A 27,985-nucleotide genomic window follows, 5' to 3' on the forward strand; every position below is an offset into this window, starting at 1 on the left:
TACATTGTTGCAAGGAGAAAAACAAGTGCATAATTTAGCATTCTTAGTGATTAGGTAAGGTTAGGTTATCTGAATTTATCTGAAGGCCAAGCCAAATGAAATGTTGTTTTGATTCCTTTTTGGGAATACAAAAATCCATGTCTCAAACTAATATTTATAGATTTTGTCAGTTGCTTTTAATGTGTTAGTGTTATGAAATATTACATGGCAAGGGAATACATTTGCTGGACCCATGCATGTTGTGACCTTCAGAAATTACACCACGGAACAGACCTGGTATAAAGGGAATGATTGGGAGAGGGTAGAGGAGTGAGGAAATGGGGGAGGTATAGAGGCATAGAGGCAGAAACAAAACCATTAGGTCAGAAAAATGTGGGGCAAAGAACAGATAGAGGGCTAGCTGAAAACAAAGAGAGAGACAGAGCTATAGAAACAAGAACAATGGGAACAGAGAGGTTGGGCCTAGAACAGAGAGAGGGGGCTAATCAGTCCTTTTATCCTGCCTTGAAGTTAGCAGTTTAGTTTCTTTCAAGAAAGAAATATATTTTCTATGAATTTTGTAAGTTAACAGGAAATATTTTCATCTCTGAGAGCAATGTTAATTTTAAAGTGTTTATAGGAAATTTTTGTGGGACTACTTTCTTAAGAACAATATAAGCCAGGTATGTTGTCACATACCTGTAATAATACCTACATGGAATGCTGAGATCACCTGGAACCTAAACATTCTAGAACTTCTTGGACAATACACAACATACTATGTGCCTATTTCAAAAATGAAATGAAGTGAAATAAAATCAACCCAATGTACCTTCTTTATTTGTATCTCTTACCTTTGGAAACTAATAAGATAATGAATCAAAAAATAAATAAATTTCAATTATCTGTATGAATGAAAACAATTTTAAATGTTAAGAAGGTTAAAAAAATCACTAAAGTGATGGGGAGGAAAGAGCCTGGGTGGGAAATGGGACAAGAAGGTGAACATGATCAGGTATTATGTGTGTGGGGAACATAACTGAAGTGCTGAGGAAAAGCAAAAAGAATGGAAACAGGCAACTTTTTGAGGTAGGAGGTGAGAAAACCCTCGGTTATATCAGAGACCTGGGAGGTGAGAGACCCTAAGGACTCAAAGGGAGGGACCTTAGAAGAAATGCCCTACAGTGGGGAGAGGGAACTTGTAGAGTCCTCCTCCAGTGGAGGGACAGGACATCAAGTGGAAAGATTGAGTTACTATCCCACAGTAAAAAGCTCTAACCCAGAATTGTTCCTGTCTGAAAGAACTGCAAGGAAAAATCATGGAGAAAAGCCTAAAGAAAAGGAGATCCAGTGACAAGACCAAATTGTGATAAAGCTCAAGGAGAGGCATCAAGGCCTGACACTATTACTGATGTTATTCTGTGCTCACCAAAAATGGGCTTATCGTGACTGCTTTCTGAAAGACCAAACCAGCAGGTGAAAGAGTCAGATGCTCAAATTTATATGCAACAAATAGACAGAAGCTGGGAACCCCTGTGGATGAATTGGGGAAAAGCTGGAAGAAGCTGAGGAAGAGGTCTACCCGGTAGGAGGACCAACAATCTCAAATAACCTGGACCTCCCAGGATGTCTCAGACACTGAGCCAGCAACCAGGCTTCATACACCAGATGATATAAAGCCACCAACACATATACAGAAAAGGACTGCCAGGTCTGGACTCAGTCAGATGAGGTCCATCTAATCCTCAAGGGACTTCAGGCCCCAGGGAGCAGGGAGGTCTGGTGGAGAGGGGACAGGATGGTGGGGACATACTCTTGGAGATGGGGATTGTGGGCTTGGGGCCCTGGGAGCATGGGGGCATATAGGCAGGAGATATGGGGTGTGGAACAGTAAGAGGGGGAACTAGGAGAAGAATAAAATCTCGACTTTAAAAAAAGTATAAGAATAAATTTTAAATAATTCAACTATATTAGTGTGTGGAATTTCAGTCCACGGGACTATATACCATTCACATATTCATTTAGATTTCCTTTGGAAGTTAATATAAAGATGCACTTACACTTAAACAAGAAAATGATTAAAGATATTTAAAAATAAAGAAGTTCTATTTTAACTCTAAAGGTATAACTGCTAGTTAACTTTGTAATCACATCACTGGGATTAACTTCCTTCTCAGAATCATCAGAATAACAAGGATTAAAGAAACTTTAAAACTCTGTTTCATAGGAAACAAAAAAGTTAGAGATTTTTTTTATTTGTTTTATATATATACCAGCAAGTGAAAATTTTTCATGCTTCATTTTTCTGAAGATGGGAAAGTAGAAGAGTACTTCAGATTATTCTCCATGATGGCTCTTTCAAACATAGACATTTTTTTTCTCAGTTCACCATCTACACCAAAAAGCATATCTTAGTTCTTGGTCCCCAAGTTCATCAAAACCTAAAACAGAAAAGTACCTCTTATTAAATAAATTCCCAAGGATACAAATATGAAAGATTCTGTGCAGATGATGTATAGGGTAAAGGTTAAGGTCAGGATTAGGATTAGGGTTAGTGTTAGGGTTATGTTTAATAAAGCAGGATAATTATAGTGTTATTAAAGTATGAGGTACATCTGAGGTCAAATTCCCATTTTATCATTTTATATCTTTAATAATTCATACAAAGCCATTAGGATTTTATGGATAATAGCAGTCATTTCAGTAAGAAATAATTCAAAATAATAAGTAGTTAAAACTTTATGATTATTAAAACATATTTAGATTCCTAAGGTCATTTTATGGACCATGTGCAACATACCTCCATGGACTTCTCATGCATTTCTTTAACTGCTTCCAGGGTCTGGTTCTGACTACATTTGGACAGTTTCAATGCTTGTTGTTCTTTTTGACAACTATTCTACAAATGTAAAAGGAAAACATTAGTATAACAATTCTGTTTATTTTTGTTGTTACTGCCATGCAACATGCATGGCAGTCTAACAATAAAACACTAAATGTATATCTAATACTAAAACATTTATGTGAGCAAAAATAATTCTATATGAAAGTTAAAAGGAATAGTTTTCCAACTGATTTAAAATTTTAACAACTATTTTGACTAAATATATATATATATATTTACAATAATATGAAATAACATTATGCTACCAATTGTGGGGTAGGAATTTTTTTTAATGTGAAAGAGTTTTTCATAATGCACAGACTGGCCTTAGCCTCCCAAGTTCTTATGTTTATAGGCATGCACCATGTATACATGAACTCGGTAAAATCCTAGTCTTGGAAGCTTAGATTGGTTTTCTCTAGATTCCAATCTCAAGCAACATATAGAAGTAGTAACATAAAGTTCTCATTGAATTCTTTAGGGTTGCGCACAACCTTGATAATTTGCATTTAAAAAAATTAAGACAAGCCCTTTACACCTTTTCACCTTGGGCTACTACAATCCTGTTTTGCCCTTTATTCACTGTGATCAATTTTTTACCTCACATTTGCACTCAAATCATCATAATTAAGTAAAATTACCTCTAATTTGCAATGCTTATCTTTAAAAAAAGTGCACCTGCATACATTTGTAGACAAAGGGTTAATATTGGGTGTCATCTTTGATTTCACAGTACTGTTTCAGAGACAGAATCTCACTAAACCTAGAGCTCATCATTTATGCTACACCTGGTGGCTACAAAGATCTGGAGATCTTCTTTTCTCTGAACTAAATCTGAGATTGGTTGTTTTAAAATGCTCACAACCACACCAACTTTTTTTTGTTGTGGTGGTGGTGGTTTGTTTTTAGTGTTGCTAGTTTGTTGTTGTTTATTTTGTTGTTGTTGGTGGTGGTGTGGGCATTCATCCCAATGCAGGGAATATAAGCTGGGGTCTCCATGCCTACACGGGAGAAAGATTACCAATTAAACCATCTTCCAGCCCTGTAAATCAATCTTATTGGGCCCACATGCAGCATATGACACATTTAGGGATCTTTTCTTCTTTAAAACTTTCCTTCACTCATGGTAGTTTTCTTTCTACCAGTGGTTCTCTTCCTTTACTGGCTCCCTCTCACCAGCTGCCATATGCAGAATTACAAATTTTGAAGTACCCTGCTGTTCTGTCTTTAGACTCCTTATTTACAGGGATGATCACTTTCCCTTGAAATGTCATCCAGAGTCCAATGTTTAAAAACTGTCTTCAATTGGAGTATTTATTATTTATCTTTAGTTCCTATCTCTTTCCAGAACTGACTCATAATGGCAGGTTCCTCAATGCCTTCTGAGGCAAGAATGAATTTGCTGTTCCTTTCAAATTGAATACTTTCCAAACTATTAACCAGTAAATAAAATAAAATAGTTAATATGATTATCGTTGTCTCAGATCTTACTTGGAAACCAGGTGATGACTCTACAGGTAGAGTAATGGAGACGTGATCTAAAATTGTTTGCTGATATTCTTCCACAGGAAAATTCTTCCAGGGCTGTTGAGATTGTTTGTTTCCATCCTCTGTTGTTACTAAATCTTTACTAAATTTAGGACTGTAAGAACTGATTTACCAAATTGAGTTGGTTTTTTAATATAAACAACAGAGTCCAGGTGAAACCAATAAATAAGCTTTCTCTCTTCTTTGAACTCTGATATATTGTGGTTTTTTTGTTTTTTTGTTTTTTTGTTTTTTTTTTTTTTTGTAGTCACTGGTAATCATCTCTTGATCTTTCTGCAAATGTCTGCCTCTTGAAAATTTATGATCTGGTATACCATAAAATGCCTAGTCGTTTTCATTGATATAGTATGCAATCAATAGTTTATATCTCAGTAAGACTAGAACAGAAGCAAGGATAGATAGATAATGGAACTTAATTTAGTTTCATATGCTCAACTCAAGGCTAGTTGTTCCATTCCTACTTAGTAATACTAGGTTAAATATTAAGTTTTTTTTATGGTACCAACCACTGATTTTTCTTTTTCTTCATTGAATTTCTGTACATCCATATCAGACTTCTGAAATGTAGTTATATACTGCTCACAAAATTTGTTGTTGATGTTCTTCCTGTAAAGCACAGTAACAAAAGCAGGCACATTTCATACCAATATGAAAATGAACACTCAGAACAAATTCAATTGAACATTTCATACTATAAAAAGAAAAATAGCAGTATAAAATATCTAATGGGAAATCATTATAGATTTTTCCGCTAACATATTATCAGAGAGGTTTTCATTTACGTTTTAGCTTTTCAAAATTAAAGAAATATAAACACACACAACACACACGTAACACACACACATACACACACACACACACACACACACACACATATATATATATATATACATGTACAAAATTTAATTATATTTCAATGTGTTTTTTTTTCATTATTTTCTACCAAATATAAGTTCTAATTTATTTTTCATACATTGCCTTAGTAAAGACAGTGCAAAACATGTCAACTAAAATATACAAATTGTCTGCATATGTAATTGTAGTTGTTCCTTTTGAATATTGTTAAACATAATAATCCATAAATTACATTCCTAAGACTATGTGCAAGACTTCTGTATTTCCACAATGAATGTAAATTAAAATTTAAATCTCATTAACATTGACTTAAAGCAGAAAATAAAATTTTCATAGATTTCTATGAATTAGATTTAGTTTGCTTGAAGGCATCATGTTATAGGGTTAACTGTTTAGACAAAATCAAAGCCACACATTTTTACTAAAGAATCAGACATGATATAATTTTTTTTAAACTTCAGCCACATATAATTTTTAAAATGATACACATTTGACCCTACAAATATAACAACTCTACCTCTCTCGTTCGTTCGTTTTGCAAAATCTTTCTAATTTCTGGTTGCTGCCTTTGAAAGATTCTTTGACATAAGTTTCCATCCATTTTCTCTTTATGTGAAGCGTCTTATAAATGTCATCTATATTAAAAATAAAGAGTCATTTTGAAGAAAAATTAGATGATTCCATGTATTCAAGTAAAAATAGATATAGATAAATTTCATTCAATAATGCTATGGAAACTTAAAATTAAATGATAGATATCACAAACATGCTTCATACTTTAGAATACTTAGGGTTTGGTATGTTCAGATGAAGGATGTTCAACCTGTAAAGTCTACAGAAATGTTCCACAACATAGAAAAAAACAGTCCATGTATTTTGGATAAGAAATATCTAATCTTATCTGAATTTTAATTTCTGTAAGGAAAATAATTTTGAGCTTCAAGAACAGTTTTCAAAAGAACAAATGCACAAAACAAAGGATCAAAAGTATACTTAATTCTTCATAAGGAAACACTTTTAATAAAGGCTAATTCTTTTCCAAATCTAAAAAAGATGATGCAACTGAAAGAACAAACTTGACTGTGGAACTGTTAGACCCATTGTTTAAAATATTCAATTAAAATAAGAGGGCAACCGGTCATATTGGTTCCCATGTTAATCCTAGTATTCTGGAGGAAAAGGCAGAGAGATATTTGTGTGTTCCAGGTTAACCTGGTCAACATACTGAGTTCCAGGACAGACAGAGCTACAAATGAGACCCTGTCAGAATCAAACCTGCGTTTGATTCCTAGCACCTACATAATGTGCACAAATATCTCCAACTCCAGTTCCAGGGGATGTGATGCCCTGTTCTAAATTCTGCATGCACCAGGTACATATGTATATGACTCACAGACATACTTATAGGCAAAATACCTATATAAATAAAAATAGATAAAAATGTTAAAATCTATGTTTAAAACAATGATCTCCAAGTTTTTTTTTAATCAAAATAAAATTATTTCTAAAGTGAATTGGTAATTATATTTCAGAACATATCCTTTAAAAAAACACTTGAAGAAAATTATGGTAGGAACTTTTGATCAGTAACTGCTGCAGTTCATGAAAATTGTAATGCTTCAGAAAATGTTTAGTACCTTTCTAGCATGCACAGTTAGCTTTCAGTAACTAGGATGAAGCTATATTTCGGTGTACATGTTTAATATTCTCACCATACATAGTACTAGACAAAATCAGATTATTAAATGATTATTCTGCCTCCTCTAAATAGAGCAAATCCTTCAGTTGAAAAAAATAATTTGGTAAAATGGGTAACTTGAAAGAAGCAAAATATTATTTTTTAAAAATATAATATTGTTTCATGGGGGTAGAGATATGGCTCAGCAGTTAAGAGTACTTCCTGTTCTTTGCAAAGGACATAGGTTTGGTGTCTAGCACTCATATGGTGGCTCACAACTATCTGACTCCAGTTCCAGGTATCTGAAATAATCAACTGATATCTGAACAACAGGTACACATGTGGTGCACATATATAACTGTAAGCAAAACACTAATACACATAAATAAGTCCAAAAATAGGTATTAGGAGCATTGTTTAGTAAGCCATGTAAGATGTTTTTTTTTGTGTGTATGATCCTAGTATTGGAAGCTTAAGCAGGAGATTTCCAGTGTAAAGACTGCATAGGTTAAATAGGAAAATGCAGGCCAGCCTGAACTACATAATGACACCATATCTCAAAGACAAGTTACTGTCTTCTGAGAAAGCTCACTTAGCATTCAGTTACATATAATTTAAAACAGATACTTTAGAATCTGAGTATCATTCTCTCATTGTTTAGTAAGTTGTCTTCCACTTACAGTTACATAATTCATTTCATAAAAAGAAAAAAAAAAAAACAATGAAGGGATTGGAGAGATGATTCAGCAGTTAAGAGCACTGGTTCCCTTCCAGCTTTCTGAGATTGGAGTACCAAAACCCACAAGGTGGCTCACTACCTATAACTTCAGTTTCAGGGGATTCAAGGCCTTCATCTGGCTTCCTCAGGTACAAGACACACTAGTTGTGCACATACACACGTGAAAGAAAAAAAAAACAATAACCATAACATAATATTTAAAAATAAGTTATAAGGGTTACATTAAAGAATTCAGTTTTGCATTGTGCCATATAAAGAAGGAAGCACAGAAGACTCCTAGAAAAGAAACTGACTTAATATAAAATTAGCACTGGATCAATGAAAATATGTTTCATGTACAGAATTTTGTATACATATCACTTAGCTATGAGTACATGGAACTGTGAAATTGTTTACATCTATTTTTTTTCCTTTTAAAATTCCTTCAAAGCTGTTACAAAAAAGCCTCAGTAGTCAAGAGGGCCTACTGTGAAAAGAGGAGTTTCACAAAGTACTTTTTTTTTGTTTTTTAAGGTAAGTAATGTTACTTCATGCTTATCAAAGGATAATTCATCAAAGATGAACTCACAATTCTGAATATCTATGCTCCAAATACAAGGGCAACCAAATTCATAAAGAAATTTTACTAGAACTCAAAGTACATATTGTACCCCATATAATAATAGTGAGAAACTTCAACACCCCACTCTGAGCAACGCAGAGGTCCTGGAAAAAAGAAATGAAAAAGAGACACTGTGAAACTAATGAGAAGTTATGAAACAATCGGATTCATCAGATACATATATATGTATCTGTCACACACACACAGACACACACATCCAAACATGCACACATATATTGAAGCAAATTCACACACAGTTCTCACTAGATGAAGAGAAATTATTTGAAAAAAAATCAACAAACCTTCATGATAATAGTCTTGGATAGATTAAGAATTTTAAGCACATACCTAAATATAGAAGCAAACCAGAAGCCAACATCAAATTAAATGGAAAGAAACTTGATGCAATCCCACTAAAATAAGACAAGACAGGACTAGACAAGGCTTCTTACTCTTTCCCTACCAATTCACTATAGTACTACAAGTTCTAGACAGAGCAACTAGAAAACAAAAATTGGTCAAAGGAATAAAAATTGGAAAGGAATAAATCAAAATATCACTATTAGCAGATAATAAAATAGTATACTTAAGTGACCACAAAAATTCCATCAGAGAACCCATAAACCTGAAAAACAACTTCAGCAACGTGGCTAGATATACAATTAACTCAAACAAAACAGTACCTTTCTTCTACTCAAAAGATAAACAGGATTAAAGGCAATTATGGAAACAACACCTTTCAAAAGTCACAAATTATAGTTCCTTGATGTGACTCAAACCAAGCAGGTGAAAGATTTCTATGACAAGAACTTCAAGTCTCTGAAGAAAGAAACTGAAAAATCTCAGAAGATGGAAAGGTCTCCCATGGTCATAGATTAAGTTAGTAAAAATGGCTGTCTTCCCAAAAGCAATCTACAGATTCCATGCACTCTCCATCAAAATTTAAACTCAATTCTTCGTAGAGACAGAAAGAGCAATATGCAAAACCATTCGGAATATCAAAACTCCAGAATATCCCAAAACTATTCTCAACAATAAAAGAACTTCAGGGGGAATCATCCCTGACCATAAGCTGTATTATGCAGAAATAGTGATACAAAAATGTATGGTAATGGTACAGAGACAATGCCTTCATGAAATGGAGAGATCTAAAATATATCATCCTGTGTGATCTCAAAGGAAAAAAAGCATGGTATGCACTCACTGATAAGTGGATATTATCCTAAAAGCTCAGAATACCCAAAATGTAATTCACAGACCACATGAAGCTGAAGAAGAATGAAGACAAAAGTGTAGGTGTTTCAGTCCTTCTTAGAATGGGGAACATAATATTCCTGATAGGAAATGTGGAGATCAGGGCAGAGACTTAAGGAATGACCATCCAGATTCTGTCCAACCTTTGGATCCATCCCATATACAGAAACCAGGCACAGTCACTATTGTGGATACCAACAAGTGCTTGCTGATAGGAGCATAATATGACTGTCTCCTGAGAGGCTCTGCCAGGGCTTGGCAAGAACAGAGGCTGATGCTCACAGCCAACAATCAGACTGATCATGGGGTCCCCAGGGGAGCAGTTAGAGGAAGAACTGAAGGAGCTGAAGGGGTTTGCAACCTTACAGGAAGAACAACAATATGAACCGAGCAGACAGACCAGAGCACTCAGGGACTAAGCCACCAAACAAAGAGGGGCACCCATGACTCTAGCGGCATATAGAGCAGAGGATGGTATTGTCAGACATCAGTGGGAGGAGAGGTCCTTGGTCCTGTGAAAGCTCCATGCCCCAGTGTAGGCAAATGCCAGGGTAGGGAGGTGGAGTATGTGGGTGAGGGAACAGGCTCATAGAAACAAAGCAAGTGTCAAATGGAATAGGGATTTCCTGGGATTAAACCAGGAAATGGCTGATATTTGAAATGTAAATAAATACACACACACTCACACACACACACACACACACACACACACACACACACACACACACACAGATGGCTTTAACTGTGTCTTCAGGTGGGTTTACATCTAATCACAGGATGATCTAAATTTTTCCCATTCCTGCTAGTTTTTTGATAAATTAGAGTAAATGTGTCTGCATCTCAATCTCCAAATAAAATCATAGTTGCTCTTATCACAACCAAGCTCCTCAACCTTTTTCATCACAATACAAATCTAAGACAAATCTTAAATATAAAATTCTTCCTGGCTGGACAAATATTTTACTGCTACAGCAAGAAGCTCTGGTTTCAATCTTCAGGAATGAAAAATAAAAACCCCCAAAATTTAGATATAAAAAATAAAGAAGGCATGATTCCTCGGGCCCCATTACATTTCTGAGGCTGAGGACTTCAGGTACAAGGCCAGTCCAGGCTGCAATTGAGGTTTCTGACAATCCTGAGATATAGAGCTAGAGGTTACTTTCCTAAACCAAAACAACAAATAAATAAAGACAGCCTGGTCTGAATTATGTCTGAATTCCCAGCACTTCTGAGGCTGAGAGAAGCCTCTAGTATTTGAGGCAGTTTGGAACCTATATATAGAAATTTCGGCAATGTGGCATTTTCACAACACGTTAAAATGTAGACTGGTCTTCAGTTTCTTTTTAATAAATTCCTGGTGGGAAGCAGTTGCACAGAAGAGGGTTTTGTCTGTTTCATCCACTAAGTGAAGTCCAGTTTACTCACACCTCACATCCCCAGTCCCCAAGAATACTTTCAGGGTCTCCATTTCCTTGGCCTTCCTGATTTCGCTAGGAGCTAGTCTGTTCAAACTCTTGCACTTACAGTGAAGTTCTCAGTTTTTCTCAGCAGAGGCCTAAGTGGGAAAGGTCGATTGTGAACCTGGAAGTAGCAACTTCCTGAGTCCAGTGAGGGTCACCTAATCTCATTACTCCTGAAGAAACACCTCCAAAACTCCACCTTCATCCCCACCCAGACCCCTAGCTGAACCAGGATTAACCAACAGACAATTGACTACCTCCACTGAGACTTCATCCTACCATGATTCCTCAAGAATTTTGCTTCCTCAAGAACTCTTTGTAGCCACCATACTGGGTAACAGGGTTTGAACAGCAGGAAAATAATCTCAGCCAAGCCCATTGCTGATTGGCTGTGTTTGCACATGAGTACTAAGTGTAAGAGAGGCTCTTTCAGTCATCTGTGATTAAAGCTTCAAAAAGCGGGTAGTATTTTAACTTCCACTACTACCCAGAGGCTTTCCATTTTCTAAGTTTGCAATACTAACTTGAAAGTTAAAATAAAATGAACTCCAAAGACGACTCTCCTACTTTGTTTCAGATGAAGGGACTGTTCTGTGTAACTCTAAATTGTTTTTTTTTTGTTTGTTTGTTTGTTTGTTTTGTTTTTTTGTTTCTTTTTTTTTTTGGTTTTTTTTTTAAAACTAAAGTGTTTTTGCATGTTTGTATTTATATAACATGTATGACTAGTTCCCCTAGAAACTAGAATAGGATGCCAAAATCCCTGGATCTAGAATTAAAAATGATTTTGAGAATTATGTGGGTTCTAGGAACTAAACCTTGGTTCTGTACAAAAGCAACAAGTGTTCTTAATTTCTAAGCCATCTTTCCATTCCTATCCTGTGTGTGTTTTAAGGTGTGCTGGACCATTTCTCACGATAGATGTTTAATTTTACTATATAATGGAGAGTATAAAAAATGACTTTGTTAATGTTGTCTATTTCCAGAAACAGAAAAACAAACAAACAAACAAAACAGCAACAAAAAAACCATAATTTTAATGGATTGTGTAAATCATAAATAGTTTCAGGATAAAAATGGAGTGTATACATTTCAGTATATGGGTGCATAAGGAGGCCAGATATAGACATCTGTTTTATTCTCAATTATATTCCAAATTTCTTTTTCATTTTCAGTTTTTTTTTTCAAGTCAGGGTTTATCTGTATAGCTCTGGTTAACCAGGAACTCACCCTGTATACCAGGGTGGCATCAAAATCAAAAATCTCCCTGCCTCTGCCTCCCAACGTCTGGGATTAAGGCATGTGCCACCACTGACTGACCCAACTTAAAACTTGAGATAGGTTCTCTCTGAATATGCAGCTAACCAATGCCACTACCTCGGCTAGCCAGCAAGCTGTCTCCACCTACTCAGCACTGGTTGGCAGCCTGCATTTTAGAAGTGGATTCTAGGCCCCCACTTTTATTTTCAAGAAAAACATTTTACTAAAACAGCCATCTCTCTAGCCACTCTTCAAGGTTTGTTCTATTGCTATAGACACTGCAATTTTTTGTTTGTTTGTTTTTTTGTTTGTTTGGTTTCTTTTTCTATTTCTCTAATCATGCCTAAGTTTAGGCTCCTAAAATGCTTAGTGGTGGTTTTGCTTGTTTCCTTACAACAGCAAATTGGTTTTCTTGCTCACTTTACAATTTGCAGCTAATTTGGCACACTGGACGAACTGACATTTCATTTACTAGTCTTATTGCTGTGTTTTGTTTCTTTGGTGCTTTTTTTTTTTTTTTTTTTTTTTTTTAATTTGCTGGGTTTGTTTTTTTTTTGCTGGTTTTTTGTTTTTGTTTTTGTTTTCACCACTGAAGAAGAAATTTATAACTTTTAATGGTGCTTTACCACTGAGCTACATCTTTAGTTAATCTTTAGTTTTGAATGTTGGATGAGAAGTTATCTGTGTGTATTTTTTAACGAAAACTATAATTTCTGTGAAGCCTACAATTATCCCCCTATGCTATAGGTTCTATAGAGATCTGTTTCCCTCGTTTGGCCTCTTCAAGAAGCAGGGAAATATTTCTAAAACACATACCTCCAGATTTATCCAACATACTGCCTACTTCATGTCTGTGAAGACAGAACAATAAAAAATTAAAGCAAGAAATATAGTAGACTGGTAGGCCATTTTTTTTTACCACACACAAAACTTTACACAGAACATTCTTTAATTTTTTATAATAAATATATAATGTTTGGTTTGGAACAAAAGTCATATGCATATAAAATATATGGTGGACTACCAACTTGAACTTGAATTATTTACTTTTAACAATTCATAAGTTTACACCCCACAAGGAGTTTATTCATAACTCTCCCACAATTGCCAAGACCCTTTTTTCCCCCAGATAGTCCCCTACTTATTTTTATGATGTTTCTCCTTTTCTTTGAGTGTGTCAAAGATCACATGCAGGTGGTCCTATTGTATGAGTTCCTATGTGTTTGTGATCACAAAGTCTAAAGGATCCCAAGCTGGGCTTGAACTTAACATATATCAGCATCTGACATTGAAATGCTGATCTTCCTGAATCTAGTTTTCCAGTGAAGGTAACACAAACACTACTTTTGAAGTACTCTATTGAACTGGCAAAAAAAAAAAAGAAAGAAAAAAAAAGAGAAAAAAAGAAAAAGAATTGAAAATATTACCCCATGTCTTCATCTCCTTTTACTTGAGGCGATATATTTTCATCTTTACCAATTGCTGGATTATTTACTGTATTGACAATAGAAAATGTAAACATTTGAAAGTATGCAATATTAGTAATAGTTAATAAAGTACTATCAATTTGAATTTCTTTGGAAAAACTGCCCATTTTGAGTTTTTGAAACAGATTTTAAAAATTAAGTAAAATTAAGTACATCCAGGAAATCTAGGACACAAGGAGAAGAAAAAAATAAGGATAACAGGTATAGATGAGAAGTAAGATTTCCAAATTATAGGGCCAGTGAATATCTTCAACAAAACTATAAAAGAAACCTTTCCTAACCTAATGAAAGAGATGTCCATGAACATACAAGAAGCATGCAGAACTCCAAATAGTTTGGACCAGAAAAACAACAACAAAAACAAAAATCCCTGCCATCATATATTAATCAAAGCACCAAATGAACAAAAGAAAGAAAGAATATTACAAGCAGTAAGGTAAAATGGTCAAGTAACATATACAGGAATTCCTATCAGAATTACACCTAACTTCTCCCCAGAGACTATGAAAGCCATAAGATCCACGGTAGATATCATACAGACACTAAGAGAGCAGAAATAAGAGCCAAAGCTATAATATGCAGTAAAACTATTTTACCATAGATTGAGAAAACAAGGTATTCCGTGAAAAAACAATATTTACACAATATCTTTGAACAAACCAAACCCTTCAAGGGATAATAAAGGGAAAACTCCAATATAAGGAGGGAAATCACATGCTAGCAAAAGCAAGATATTAATCTTGAAGTAAACCTAAAAGAAGATAGCTACATGAACAAAATTCCAACAAAAATAACAGGAAGAAACAAAGACTTTGTCTTAGTATCTCTTAATATCACCATATTCTATTCACCAATTAGAAAGAAATAGACAAACAGACTGGATGTGTAAGCAAGACCCAGCATACCAGAAACAAACCTCAGGGACAAAGACAGACATTTCCTCACAGTAAAAGGCTGGAAAACAATTTTCTAAGCAAATGTTCCAAAGAAACAAATTTGGAGTAGCCATTCTAATATCAAATAAATTTGACTTTCAACCCAATGTTATCAAAAAAGACAAGGAGTGGCACTTCATATTCATCAAAGTTAAAATTTACCAAGATGAATTTTCAATTCTAAACATTTATAGTCCAAATGCAATGGCATCCATATTCATATAAGAAACTTTAGTACAGCTCAAAATGCACATTGCACCACACACAATAATAGCAGAAGACTTCAACAACCCTCCTCATCAATGGAAAGATCCTGGAAAGAAAAATTAAAAAAAGACACAGTTAAACTAACAGAAGTTATGAAACAAATACATTAGTTGATATCTATAGAACATTTTATTCTAGAACAAAAATTGTCCATTCTGCTCAGCACCTCATGACGCCTTCTCCAAAATTAACAATATAATCAGTCACAAAACATGCCTCAACAGATATAAAAATATCCAAATAATCTCATACATCCTATCTAATCACCAAGGACTAAGGCTGATCTGAAATAATAATATAAATAATTGAAAACCCATGTACACGTAGAAGGTGAACAAAAATCCAGTCAGTGATAAATCAGGTAGGGAAGAAATAAAAAAAAAATAAATGTAAGACTTTTTAGAGTTTAAAAAAAAATGAAGTTACTACATACCGAAAGTTGTGGAACACAACTAAAGCAGTGTTAAAGGGAATCTCATAGCTCTGAATGCCTCTAAATAGAAACTGGAGAGAAGATACAGTAGTAGGTTGACAGCACACCTAAAACCCCTTGAATAACAGGAAGGAAATTCACCCAAGAGGAGTTGAAGGCAGGAACTAATCACACTCAGGGCTGAAATCAAACAAGTGGAAACAAAGGAACTATAACATAAAATCAAACAAACTAGGAGCTGGACCTTTGAGAAAGTCAAAAAGATAGATAAAACATAAGCCAGACTAATTACAGGGCACAGGGAAAATATCAACATTAACAAAACCAGTAATGAAAAGGGAGACATAACAACAGATACTTAGTAAATCCAAAAAAATCATCAGATCCTACTATATAAGCCTGTAACTTAGCAAAAGTGGAAAATCTGGATGAATTGGACAATTATCTAGACAGATGTCAGGTACTAAATTTCAATCAGGTTGAGATAAACCCTGTAAACTCTCCCATAATCCACAAAGAAATAGAAGCAGTCATTAAGAGCTCCCCCCTCAAAAAAAAAAAAAAAAAAAAAAAAAGCCCCGTATCTGATGGGTTTAGTACAGATTTCTATCAGGCTTTCAATGAAACACCAATACCAACAATCTTCAATCTATTATGCAAAAACAAAAGAAAATGAACACTACTTAATTTGTTCTATGAAGCCACATTTACTCTTATACCCAAACCATACAAAAACCCAATGAAGACAGGATACTTCAGACCAATTTAACTTATAAATATTGATGCAAAAGTACTCAATAACATCCTGTTAAACACAATCCAAGAACACATCAAAATGATCATCCTTCATGATCAAGCGGCTTCATCCCAGGGATACAGGAATGGTTCAATATATGGGAATCCATCAATGTAATCCAATATGTAAAGAATCTCAAGGAAAAAAACACAGTATTATCTCATTAGACGCTGAGGAATCATTTAAAAAAAATCAACACACCTTCATGATGAAGTCTTGGATAGATTCAGAAAGCAAGGCCCATAACTAAACATAGTAGCAAACCAGGATCCAACATCAAAATAAATGGAGAGAAACTCGATGCAATCCCACTAATATATGACAAGGCTTCCCACTCTCTCCCTACCTATTCACTATAGTACTAGAAGTTCTAGCCAGATTAAATAGACAACAAAAAGAGGTCAAAAAGTTAAAAATTGGAAAAGAACAAATGAAAATATCACTATTAATAGGTAATAAGATAGTATATTTAGTGACCCCAAAAAAATCCTCTAAAGAACCCTTAAGCCTGAGAAACAACTTTAGCAAAGTGATTGGATATACAATTAACTCAAATAGATCAGTAGCCTTCCTCTACTCAAAGGATAAACAGGCTGAAAAGGAAGTTATGGAAGCAACACTCTTCACAATAGTCTCATATTTTAATAACTTGGTGTGACACGAAAAAAGCAAGTCAAAGTTCTGTAGGACAAGAACTTCATGTCTCTGAAGATAGAATTGAAATTCTCAGAAGATGGAAAGATCTCCCATGGCCATAGATTGGTGTCCCAAATAATTTAGTAAAAATGTCTATCTTGCCATAAGTAAGCTCTGATTCCATGCCCTCTCCATCAATATTCAAACTTAATTCTTTATAAAGATAGAAAGAGCAATATGCAAAATCATTTAGAATAACGAAAATCCAGGATATTGTAAAACTATTCACAACAATAAAAGAACTTCAGGGGGAATCATCCCTGACCTCAAGCTGTATTATAGAGAAATAGTGATAAAAATGTATAGTGACCATAAAGAAAAAATGACTTCAGGAAGTTCACACGCAAACGGATAGGTCTAAAGTATATCATCCTGTATGAGGTAACACAATCCCAAAGGAAAAAATATGGTATGCACTCACTGATAAGTGGATATTATCCTAAAAGTTCAGAATACCCAAAATGTAATTCACAGACCACATAAACCTTAAGAAGGAAGAAAAAAGTGTGCATGTTTCCGTCCTTCTCAGAATGGGGAACAAAATACTACTGGGAGGAAATATGGAGACAAAGTGCAGGCCAGAGACTGAAGGAACGACCATTCAGAATCTGCCCCACCTGTGGATCCATCCCGTATATAAACACCAGACCCTGTCACTATTGTGGATACCAACAAATGATTGCTGAAAGGAGCCTAATAAGGCTGTGCCCTTAGGGGCTCTGCCAGAGGTTGGCAAAAACAGAGGCTCATGCTCACAGCCAACAATCAGACTGATTATGGGGTCCACAGTGGAGGAGTTAGAGGAAGGACTGAAGGAGCTGAAGGGGTTTGTAATCTTACAGGAAGAACAATAATATGAACCAAGCAGACCGCCCCCCTCCCCCTAGAGCACTCAGGGACGAAGCCAGCAAACAAAGAGGGGGACCATGGCTCCAGCTAAATACATAGCAGAGGATGTCCTTGTCAAACATCAGTGAGAGGAGAGGTCCTTGGTCATGTGAAGTTTGGTGTCCCAGTGTAGGCAAATACCAGAGCAGGGACATGGGTGTTGGTGGGTGGGGGAACATGCTCATAGAAGCAGAGGGAGGGTGGAATGGTAAAGGGAATTTCTGGGGTGAAACCAGGAAATGACTAATATTTGAAATGTAAATAAACACACACACACACACACACACACACACACACACACACACACACACCTAATATGATGGCTTTAACTGTGACTTCAAGTGGGTTTATATGCAATCACAGGATGATCTAAATTTTGGTCCCATTGTTGCTAGGGTTTTGATAAATTAGAGTAAATGTGTTTGCATCTCAATCTCCAAATGAAATCATGGTTGCTTTTATCATAACCAAGCTCCTCAATTTTTTTCATCATAATACAAATCTAAAGCAGATCTAAAATATAAAGTTTTTCTGGCTGGACAAATATTTTACTGCTACAGCAAGAAGCTCTGGTTTCAATCTTCAACAAGGAAAAAAGGAATAAAAAACAAACAAACAAACAAACAAACAAACAAAAATTTAAATATAAAAAATAAAGAACACATATTTCCTCAGGCCCAGGTACATTTGTAAGGCTGGGGACTTCAGTTTCAAGGCCAGTCAAAGCTGCAGGTGAGGTTTCAGACAATCCTGAGATATAGAGTTAGAGCTTACTGTCCTAAACCAAAACAACAAATAAATAACAACAACCTGGCCTGAATTATGTCTGAAGTCCCAGCACTTCTGAGGCTGAGAGGAGCCTCTGTATTTTGAGGCAATTGGAGCCTATACATAGAAATTTCGGGAATCTGCCATTTTAACAACAGGTAGAGGTAAATGAAGACTGGTTTTCAGTTCGTTTTTAATGAATTCCTGGCAGGCAGCAGCAGCTAAAAGAAGGTTTTAGTCTGTTGGCTCCACTAACTGACTTCCAATTTACTCACTCCTCACCTCCCCAAGCCCCAAGAAGACTTCCAGGGTCTCCAATTCCCTGGCCTTCCTGCTTTCTGTTAGAAGATAATTCTGTTCAAACCCCTGCCCTTAGCGAAGTTCTCTGTTTTTCTCAGCAGAGAACTAAGTGGGAAAAGTTGATTGTGAGCCTGGAAGCAGTACCTTCCTGAGTCCAGTGAGGGTCACCTCCTCTCCTTACTCCTAAAGTAACACCTCCACCCCTCCACCTTCTTCCCCACACAGGCCCCCAGCTCAAACAGTATTAATCATCTTTCAACAGACAATTGACTACCTCTACTGAGACTTCTCCCTACCATGCTTCCACAAGAACTCGGCTTGATGACTACCACAAAGCATACTGGGTAACAGGGTTTGGATAGCGGGAAAACAATCTCAGCCAAGGCCCTTGCTGATTGGCAGTGTTTGCACATGTGTACTAAGGGTGAGAAAGGCTCAATCAGTCGTCTGTCATTGAAGAGCAAAAAGGAGGTAGTATTTTAGCTGCCACTACTACCCAGAGGCTTTCCATTTTCCAAGTTTACAATACTAACTTGAAAGCTAAAATAAAACGGACCCCAAACAAGACTCTCCTACTTTGTTTCAGATGAAGGTGCTGTTGTTTGTAATTTTCAATTGTTTTATTTATTTAAGTAATTTGTTTTTGCATGTTTGTGTTTATAAACATGCATGTGTGGTGCACATAGAAACTAGAAGAGAATTCCAAAACCCATGGATATAGAATTAAAAATGGTTTTGAGCCATTGTGTGGGTCCTAGGAACTAAAACTTGGTTCTGTCCAAGAACAACAAGTGCTCTTAATTTCTAAGCCATCTTTCCATCCCTGTCCTTTGTGTCTTTTAAGGTGTGCTGATCATTTTTCTTGAAAGATGTTTATTTGTACTATACAGTGGAGATTACAAAATTATAACACTTTCTTAATATTGACAATTTGCTCATAGAGAAAAAACAAAAAGACAAAAACCATCATTTTAATGGATTGTGTAAATCAGATAAAGAGTATTGTAAAAAACTGATGTATATACATTCCAGTATAAGTATGCATAAGAGGGCGACAAATAGACATTTGCTGCATTCTCAATCACATTCCAACTTCCTTTTTTTTTTTTTTCAAGGCAGGGTTGTAGTCCTGGACCTCACCCTGGTTACCAACTGCTGGGATTATGGCATGAACCACCTCTGACTGCCCAAATTTAAAACATGAGACAGGTTCTCTCTGAATCTGCAGCTCACCAATGCCACTAGCCTGGCTAGCCAGCAAGCTGTCTCCAACTACTTTTCACTGGGTCGCAGCCTGCATTTTTAAAGCCGATTTAAGACCCCCTCCTTAATTTATATACTTTCAAATAAAGCACATTACCAAAACAGCCATCTCTCTAGCCCCTCTGAGAGGTTTGTTCTCTTGTGGTAGCCACTGTATATTTTTTTTTATTCTCTAATCATGCCTAAGTTTAGGCTCCTAAAATGCTTATTGCTGGTTTTGCTTGTTTCCTTACAAGAGCAAACTGGGTTTCTTGCTCATTTTACAATTTGCAGTTAATTTGGCAAACTGGACAACCTAACATTTCATTTGCAAGACTTATAACTGTGTTTTGCTTGTTTGGTAGGATTTTTGTTAATTTGGTGCAATTGTTGGTTTGTTTGGGGTTTTTATTGTTATTGTTTTGTTTTGTTTCTTTGTTTGTTTTTGTTTGTTTATTTTTGCCACTGAAGATGAAACTCATCACTTTTAAATGGTGATTTACCACTGAGCTACATCTTCAGCTAATCTTGCATTCTGAATGTTTGCTGAGAAGTTATCTCATATGTGTTTTAAAGGAAACTACAATTACTGTGAACCCAAAATTATCCCCTTTTGCTATACAGTCTAGAAATCTGATGCCCTCTTCTGACCTCTTTAAAAAACAGGCAAATACCTCCAAAAACACATACCTTCAGATATATCCAACATACTGTCTACTTCATCTCTGTGAAGAAAGGAAAATAAAAACATTAATGCAAGAAATATAGTGGACTGGTAGGCATTTTTCTTACCCACACAAAACTTTAAAAAGAACTTTCTTAAAATTATTTATAATAAATATATAATGTTTGGTTAAGAACAAATGTCATATATATATATACATATATATATACATATGTATATGTATGTGTATATATATATATGTATATATATACATATGTATATGTATGTGTATATATATATATGTATGTATGTATGTATGTATATATATATGTATATATTACATGGTGGAGTATCAAAGTGATCTTGTATCCTTTACTTTTACCAATTCATACATTTACACCCACAGTAGTTTATTCATTACTCTCCCACTCTTGCTGAGACCCTTCTTCTTGCCAGATGGTCCCCCTCTTATTTTCATGATTTTTCTCCTTTTCTTTGTGTGTATATCTTGGAAGATCTCAGGCAGGTGGTCATATTATACTAGTTGCTATGTGTTTGTTATCACAAGGTCTGAAGGACCTCAAGCTGGGCTTGAACTCAACATATAGCAGTGTCTGATTTGTATTGCTATCTTCCTGAATCTACTTCTCCAGTGAAGGTAATACAAACACTACTTATGAAGTAATCTATTGAGCTGGCAAAAAATATTGAAAATGTTACCCCATATCTTCATCTGCTTCTGCTTGAGGCGATATATTCTCATTTTTATCAAATGCTGGGCTCTTTACTGTATTAACAATAGAAAACAGAAACATTTGAAAGGATTCTATATAAGTAATAGTTAATAAAGTACTATCGATTTGAATTTATCTGGAAAAACTCTCCATGTAAATTTTTGGAAGAGATTTTAGAAAGGAAATATTTACACCGAGAAAATCCAGGACACAAGGAGATGACAAAACTTAAGGATAATAGGTATCAATGACAAGTAAGTTTTTCAAATTTAGGGACAGTGAATACATTCAACAAAATTATAGAAGAAAACTTCCCTAACCTAAAGAAAGAGTTGCCTATGAATATACAAGTAGCCTACAAAACTCCAAATAGTTTGGACCACAAGAGAAATTTCTTCCATCATATAGAAATCAAAACTCCAAATGCATAATAAAAAAAAAAGAAAAGAAAAAGAAGAATATTAAAAGCACTAAGGGAAAATGGTCAAGTGACTTATAAAGGAAATCCTATCAAAACTATACCTAACTTATCCCCAGAGATTATGAAAGCCATAATATCCAGGGCAGATGTCATACAGACCCTAAGGGAAAAGAAATGCCAGACAAGGCTACTAGATGCATCAAAAAATTTTACAATAGATTGAGAAAACAAGGTATTCTGTGAAAAAAAATGATATCTACACAATATGCTCGAACAAATCCAGCCCATCAAGTGGGTAATAATGGGAAAACTCCAACATAAGGAGGGAAATTACACTCTAGAAAAACCAAGAAATTGATCTTGAAGCAAACCTAAAAGAAGAAAGCTACATGAATCACATTCCAACTCTAACAACAAAAATAACAGGAAGCAACAACTACTTTTCCTTAATATCTTATAATATCAGCGGACACAGTTCACCAATAAAAATACATAGAATAACAGACAGGATGTTTAAGCAAGACCAAGCATACTAGATACAAATCTCAGGGACAAATACAGATATTACCTTAGAGTAAAAGGCTGGAAAACAATTATCCAAGGAAATGTTACAAAGAAACAAGTTGGAGTAGCCATTCTAATATCAAATAAATTCGACTTTCAACCCAAAGTTATCAAAAAAAAAAAAGAGGAGGGACACTTCATATTCATCAATGTTAAAATTTGCCAAAATGAATTCCCAATTCTGAACATTTATACGCCAAATGCAATGTCATCCACACTCATAAAAGAAACTTTAGTAAAGCTCAAAAACACACATGAATAGAGCATTAAAAGAAACCTTGACTAAATTGGTTTTAGAGACCTGCAGAAAAGATTATGCAGCTCTTTTTCCCTTCACCTTGTTCTGAGTATGGAACACCACAGGGAAATTTAAACTTACACCATTCGAACTCCTCAACTGGGGACCCCCCCCCCTTTAACAGAAGCAGGTGGAATGTTTGACCCTCATGTTTCTTTTTCAGAACTCCCACTAGCTCACTTGAAGGACCTACAACTGGTCAGAAAAGATGCCTTGGAAATGTTGAAACACTATAAAAAACTTAAACAAAAACAAAAAAACAAAAAACATACGAACCAGAAACCATCTTGGTGCCACATAAATTTCAAACAGGAGTACCTGTCCTGGTCTGGTGCCACCATTCTGGCAAACTTGAACTCAGATCAAAAGGACTTTCCCTGATGATTCTCACAAGCCCTGCTGCCACACCTCCAGCATGTACCCAGTTCTGGCATCCAGCCTGCCATGGCCCACTGGCCTGGCACTGCTCACACACAGTGGGCACTGCACAGGAACCTCCCTCCCTCCCTCCTCCCAATGGCAAGAGGCTCTTTTGTCTCATTCAATGGGCTTCTGAGGTTCTCAATCTTACATATCCTAAAGCTGTGACCTCATGTTGGCTTTGTTTGGCAGCTGGGCCAGAGGTTTAATTTTCTAACTTATAAGATCAGAACTATGTACTAGAAGGAGTGGGAAATGTGAGACCACAACTTAGAGCGTTTCTCCCTGGAAGGTAAAGCACCTGGACATTCTCCAAGATTGTTTTCCCTGATTTATAAAAATACAGCCAGAAAGAGACTCTATGTTCTCTACAGCCACCAAAAATCCTTTTGGTTTCTGAGCCTTACAGCTAGAGATTCAAAATTGGAGTTTTGACAAGGACATCTGGGCAGAGAAGAACACTCCTCCCATCTCTTCCCAACTCCTCCAAACTCTCCTCCCAACTCATCCCAATTCCTCAGCTAGCTAATAAAAACCTTCTTCTGTCACATCTCAGAGTCATACGCCCCTGCCCTGCACAGTGGAAGGAGTTTGTCCTTAGCTAGCTGATAATAAAAACTCTTGCAGTTTGCATCAGGTGTGGATTTCTCTCAAGTCATTGGGGTGCTGGCCAGCTCATCCCGGGACTTTACTGGACTTGAGAGGAGGTCCATCTTCGGGGTCTTACACATGGAGACCTAAGACCAAAATTCTTCAAACTAATATGCAAAATCAAAAGAGAAGGAACACTATTGAATTTGTTCTATGAAGCCAGATTACAATTATATTCAAACCATACAAAAACACAATGAAGAAAGGAAACTTCAGACCATTTTCCCTTATGAATTTCGAAGCAAAAATACTCAATAAAATCACTGCAAACCAAATAAAAGAATACATCAACACGATCATCCATCATGGTCAAGTAGACTTCATCCCTGTAATGCAGGGATGGTTTAATATATGGAAATTTGTCAACTTAATCCACTATAGAAACAAACTCAAAGACGAAAACAACATGATCACCTCATTAGATGCTGAGAAAGCATTTGACAAAACACAACACCCATTCATAATAAAAGTCCAGGAAAGGTCAGGAATTCAAGGCCCATATCTAAACATAAAAAAAAATACAATAGACAGCAAACGAGTAGGAAACATTAAACTAAATGAAACATTCTCATTAAAATCAGGGACTATACAAGGCTGCCCACTTTCTTCATACCTATTGAATATAGTAGTTGAAGTCCTAACCAGAGCAATTAGACAACAAAAGGAAAACAAATGAATACAAATTGGAAAGGAAGAAGTCAAAATATCACTATTTCCAGAATATATGATAGCATGTATCAGTGACCCAAAAATGCACCAGAGAAATCGTAACCATATATATGACTTCAGTGCAGTAGGTGAATATAAAATTAACTCAAACATATCAGTGGCCTTTCTCTACTCAAAGGAAAAAGAGGATGAGAAAGAAATTTGGGAAAACTCACCCTTCACAATACTCACAAATAATATAAAATAGCTTGGTGTGACTCTAACTTAGAAAGTGAAAGATATATATGATAAAAACTTCATGTCTCTGAAGAAAGAAATGAAACAAGATCTCAGAACATGGAAAGAACTCCCATGCTCATGGATTGGAAGGATTAATATAGTAAAAATGGCTGTTCTGCCAAAAGTAGTTTATAGATTCAATATAATCCCCATCAAAATTCCAACTCAATTCTTTACTGAGTTAGAAAGGGCAATTTACAAATTCTCCTGGAATTTGAAAAAAACAAACAAGCAACAACAACAACAACAACAAAAAACCAACAACAACAACAACAACAAAAAACAAAAACCTGGTATAGGAAAAACTATTCCCAACAATAAAAGAACCTCTTGTGGAATCACCATGCCTGACCTCAAAGTGCACTACAAAGCAATTGTGATAAACACTACATGGTACAGGTATAGTGGTAGACAGGTAGATAAATGAAATAGAACTGAAGTCAGAGAAATAAACCTTTAGTCACTTGATCTTTGACAAAGGAGCTAAAACCATCTAGTGGAAAGGAGACAGCATTTTCAACAAATGGTGTTGGCTCAATTGGCAGTTAGCATGTAGGAGAATGTAAATTGATCTATTCTCATCCCCTGTGCAATGCTCAAGTCTAAGTCGATCAAGGGACTGCACATAAAACCAGAGACACTGAAACTTATAGAGGAGAAAGTGGGGAATAGCCTGGAATACATGGGCAAAGGGGGGATATTCTTGAAAAAAAAATACTACCAATGTCTTGTGCTATAAGATTAAAAATGGACAAATGGGACCTCATAAAACTGATAAGGTTATACCCAGAAGTTCAAACTTGTAATAAGGAAACATGCTTCACTTTGTCCATAGCAGCCTTTTGTATAATAACAAGAAGCTGAAATGAACCCAGATGACTCTCTTTAGAGGAATGTATATAGAAATTATGGCACATTTACTTAATGAATTACTACACAGCTATTAAAAACAATGAATTCATGAAATTTTTATACAAATGGATGGATCTGGATGATATCTTCCTAAGAGAGTTAACGCAATCACAAAAAACACACATGATATTCACACATTGATGAGTGGATATTATCCCTGAAGCTCAGAATAACCAAGGTAAAATGTGCAAAACCCATGAAACTGAAGAAGGAAGACCAAAGTGTGGATATGCCGTTCCTTCTTAGAATGGGGAACCAAATAATCATGGAGGGAGTTACAGAGACAAAGATTGGAGCTGAGAATAAAAGAATACAGAGACTGCCTCACTTGGGGATCCATCCCATATACAACCACCAAATCTACTGAAGATGCCAACAAGGGATTGGGTGCAGGAGAATGATATAGTTGTCTCCTGAGAGGATCTGCTAATGCCTGACAAATAAAAAAGTGGATGTTCACAGACATCCTTTGGACTTAGCACAGGGTCCCCAATTATGGAGCTGGAGAAAATACCTAAGGAGCTTAAGGAGTTTGCAGGCCCCTAGAAGAAAAAACAACATGAACTAACAAGTACCCCACAATTCCATGGGATTAAACCACCAATCAATGAAAACAAATAATGGGATATATGATTCCAGCTTCTTATGTAGCAGAGGATGGACTAGTCAGGCATCAATGGGAGGAGAGACACTTGTTCCTGTAAAGATCCTATGCCCCAGTATGGGGGAATACCTGGGTTAGGAATTGGTAGATGATGTGTTGGGGAGATGGGGGAGAGGGGAGAGGACAGGAGATTTTTTGGAGTGGAAACTAGAAACGGGGATAATATTTGAAATGTAAATAAGGAAAAGTTATAATAGAAAAAGAAAGGAAATAATTTATTTGCAAGTTTTATGAAATAAATTCATGTTTGGCAAACATATTATATGAACAATGTTCATGTCTTTTCTTGAGGTGAAATCAAGAAAGTTCTTCTCTCTCAACATATGCTGATATAGTTCCAAGAGTAGGTTTATGTGCTGCAAAACCTTGTATATAGGAATAGAGAGATATAGGTAAAATTAGAAATGAAGTATATGTAAACTCTTAACAAAGACTTCTTCCATTTCAGGTGACTAGGTAAAGTCTAATGAACTGCAGGACACAATTAATACTGGAAATGCGATACCTTCCGAAAGAGCCTCCTCTGAAACTTTTATGTCATCGTCCTCATCATCAAAGTCCAAAAGTAATAAGTAACCTTCCTTTGGTATCACCTTCAATTTCTTAAGAGCCATTCTTCTCATAAGAACTCAGTAGTCTTCTTAGTTTAAAAAAAAAAAACAATAAAAATAAAAAGGAAAAAAAAGAACTTAGTTACCTGATTAAAAATTATCATTTAAATAATTAAAAATAACAAAAAATCAAATAATTATTTTAGCTCAATGAAAGATCATTTCTTTTTTTACTTAACATGTATATTTTTAATCAATTGCCTTTATCAGAGAGTTCTGTGTACATATTCAATATGGTGATGCATATATATATACACTTACCCGTACCATTTCCTCCGTGTATCCCATTTATCATGTCCCTCTCCCTCACAACTTGTTTTAAAAACTTCTTTAACTCACTTCTTTAAAAACCTCCTTTAGAACCTAAATTATTAGTCTGCCATTTCTCAGTTTAAAAAGAGACAAAAACTGGCCAACCTTCAACATATGAGTCCTCCCCTCCTCCCAAAAAACGATGAGCAACATCCTTTAACCTTTGAGGTATCTGAATTTTGGTCCTATCTCCCACAGAATATTTTTAAACAAAACATCAGCAATTCTGTTTACCAGTTTATCTCAGTCTAAAGTAAACTCACAGTTCTATCCAGAAAGATAAAGAACATGGTAACTGTATATTCATATCAAAAAGATCCACCACTAAGTCTACAAAAAAACATGAACTACCACCACCACCCACACAGAAAGACCTTATATTGGAGAAATTAGGGATTTGGGGAAGCCGAGGATTTCAAACATCTGAAGATTGTAAGTTCAAGGCCAGGCCAAGCCGGGCCAGCTGAAACTACAAAGATAGATCCCATCCTACAGAAACTAAACTGAGAGAAAAAGCTGAACTTGGTGGTGCAAGTCTTTAATCCCAATACATGGGAGACTGAGACAGAAAGATCTGTGGTCAGAATCCATCCCCAATGACTTATGAATCTCTTACAATTATCTCCTCTTCTTCTTTTCATTCATCTTCCTATGCCATTCTACTGTCTGCAATGTTCATACAGTCTATACTAAAGGAACACACCATAGAGAAGACAATG

General features: G+C 35.6%; 1 protein-coding gene across 2 annotated transcripts; it reads right to left on the reverse strand.

Moving 5' to 3' along the window:
• Window positions 1-2,390: 2,390 nt before the first annotated feature.
• Window positions 2,391-26,966, reverse strand: Gm20890 (predicted gene, 20890). Of its 2 annotated transcripts, XM_030251605.1 has the most exons (9): window positions 26,849-26,966; window positions 21,452-21,518; window positions 20,758-20,792; window positions 13,683-13,749; window positions 13,072-13,106; window positions 5,784-5,901; window positions 4,918-5,017; window positions 2,780-2,878; window positions 2,391-2,420 (listed from the first exon to the last, which is right to left on the reverse strand). In XM_030251605.1, the coding sequence occupies exons 1-9, from the start codon at window positions 26,964-26,966 to the stop codon at window positions 2,391-2,393; spliced, it is 669 nt and encodes a 222-aa protein (XP_030107465.1). The 2 variants fall into 2 exon arrangements, with proteins under 2 accessions (XP_030107465.1, XP_030107466.1); XM_030251606.1 differs by lacking the exons at window positions 13,072-13,106; window positions 13,683-13,749.
• Between the last annotated feature and the right edge of the window lie 1,019 nt (window positions 26,967-27,985).

Source organism: Mus musculus, chromosome Y, assembly GCF_000001635.26.
Source record: "Mus musculus strain C57BL/6J chromosome Y, GRCm38.p6 C57BL/6J".
Classification (NCBI taxonomy): Eukaryota; Metazoa; Chordata; class Mammalia; order Rodentia; family Muridae; genus Mus; species Mus musculus.

Bases quoted from the DNA above. Each gene is read 5' to 3' on its own strand.
- Gm20890 (XM_030251605.1), bottom strand. From the start codon at position 26,966: ATGAGAAGAATGGCTCTTAAGAAATTGAAGGTGATACCAAAGGAAGGT. The intron at 5,902-13,071 runs GTATGTGTTTTA...TTTTTAATATAG, and splicing joins TATGTTGGATAAATCTGGAG to ATGACATTTATAAGACGCTT. The intron at 5,018-5,783 runs GTAGAGTTGTTA...TGTGCTTTACAG, and splicing joins AAAACGAACGAACGAGAGAG to GAAGAACATCAACAACAAAT.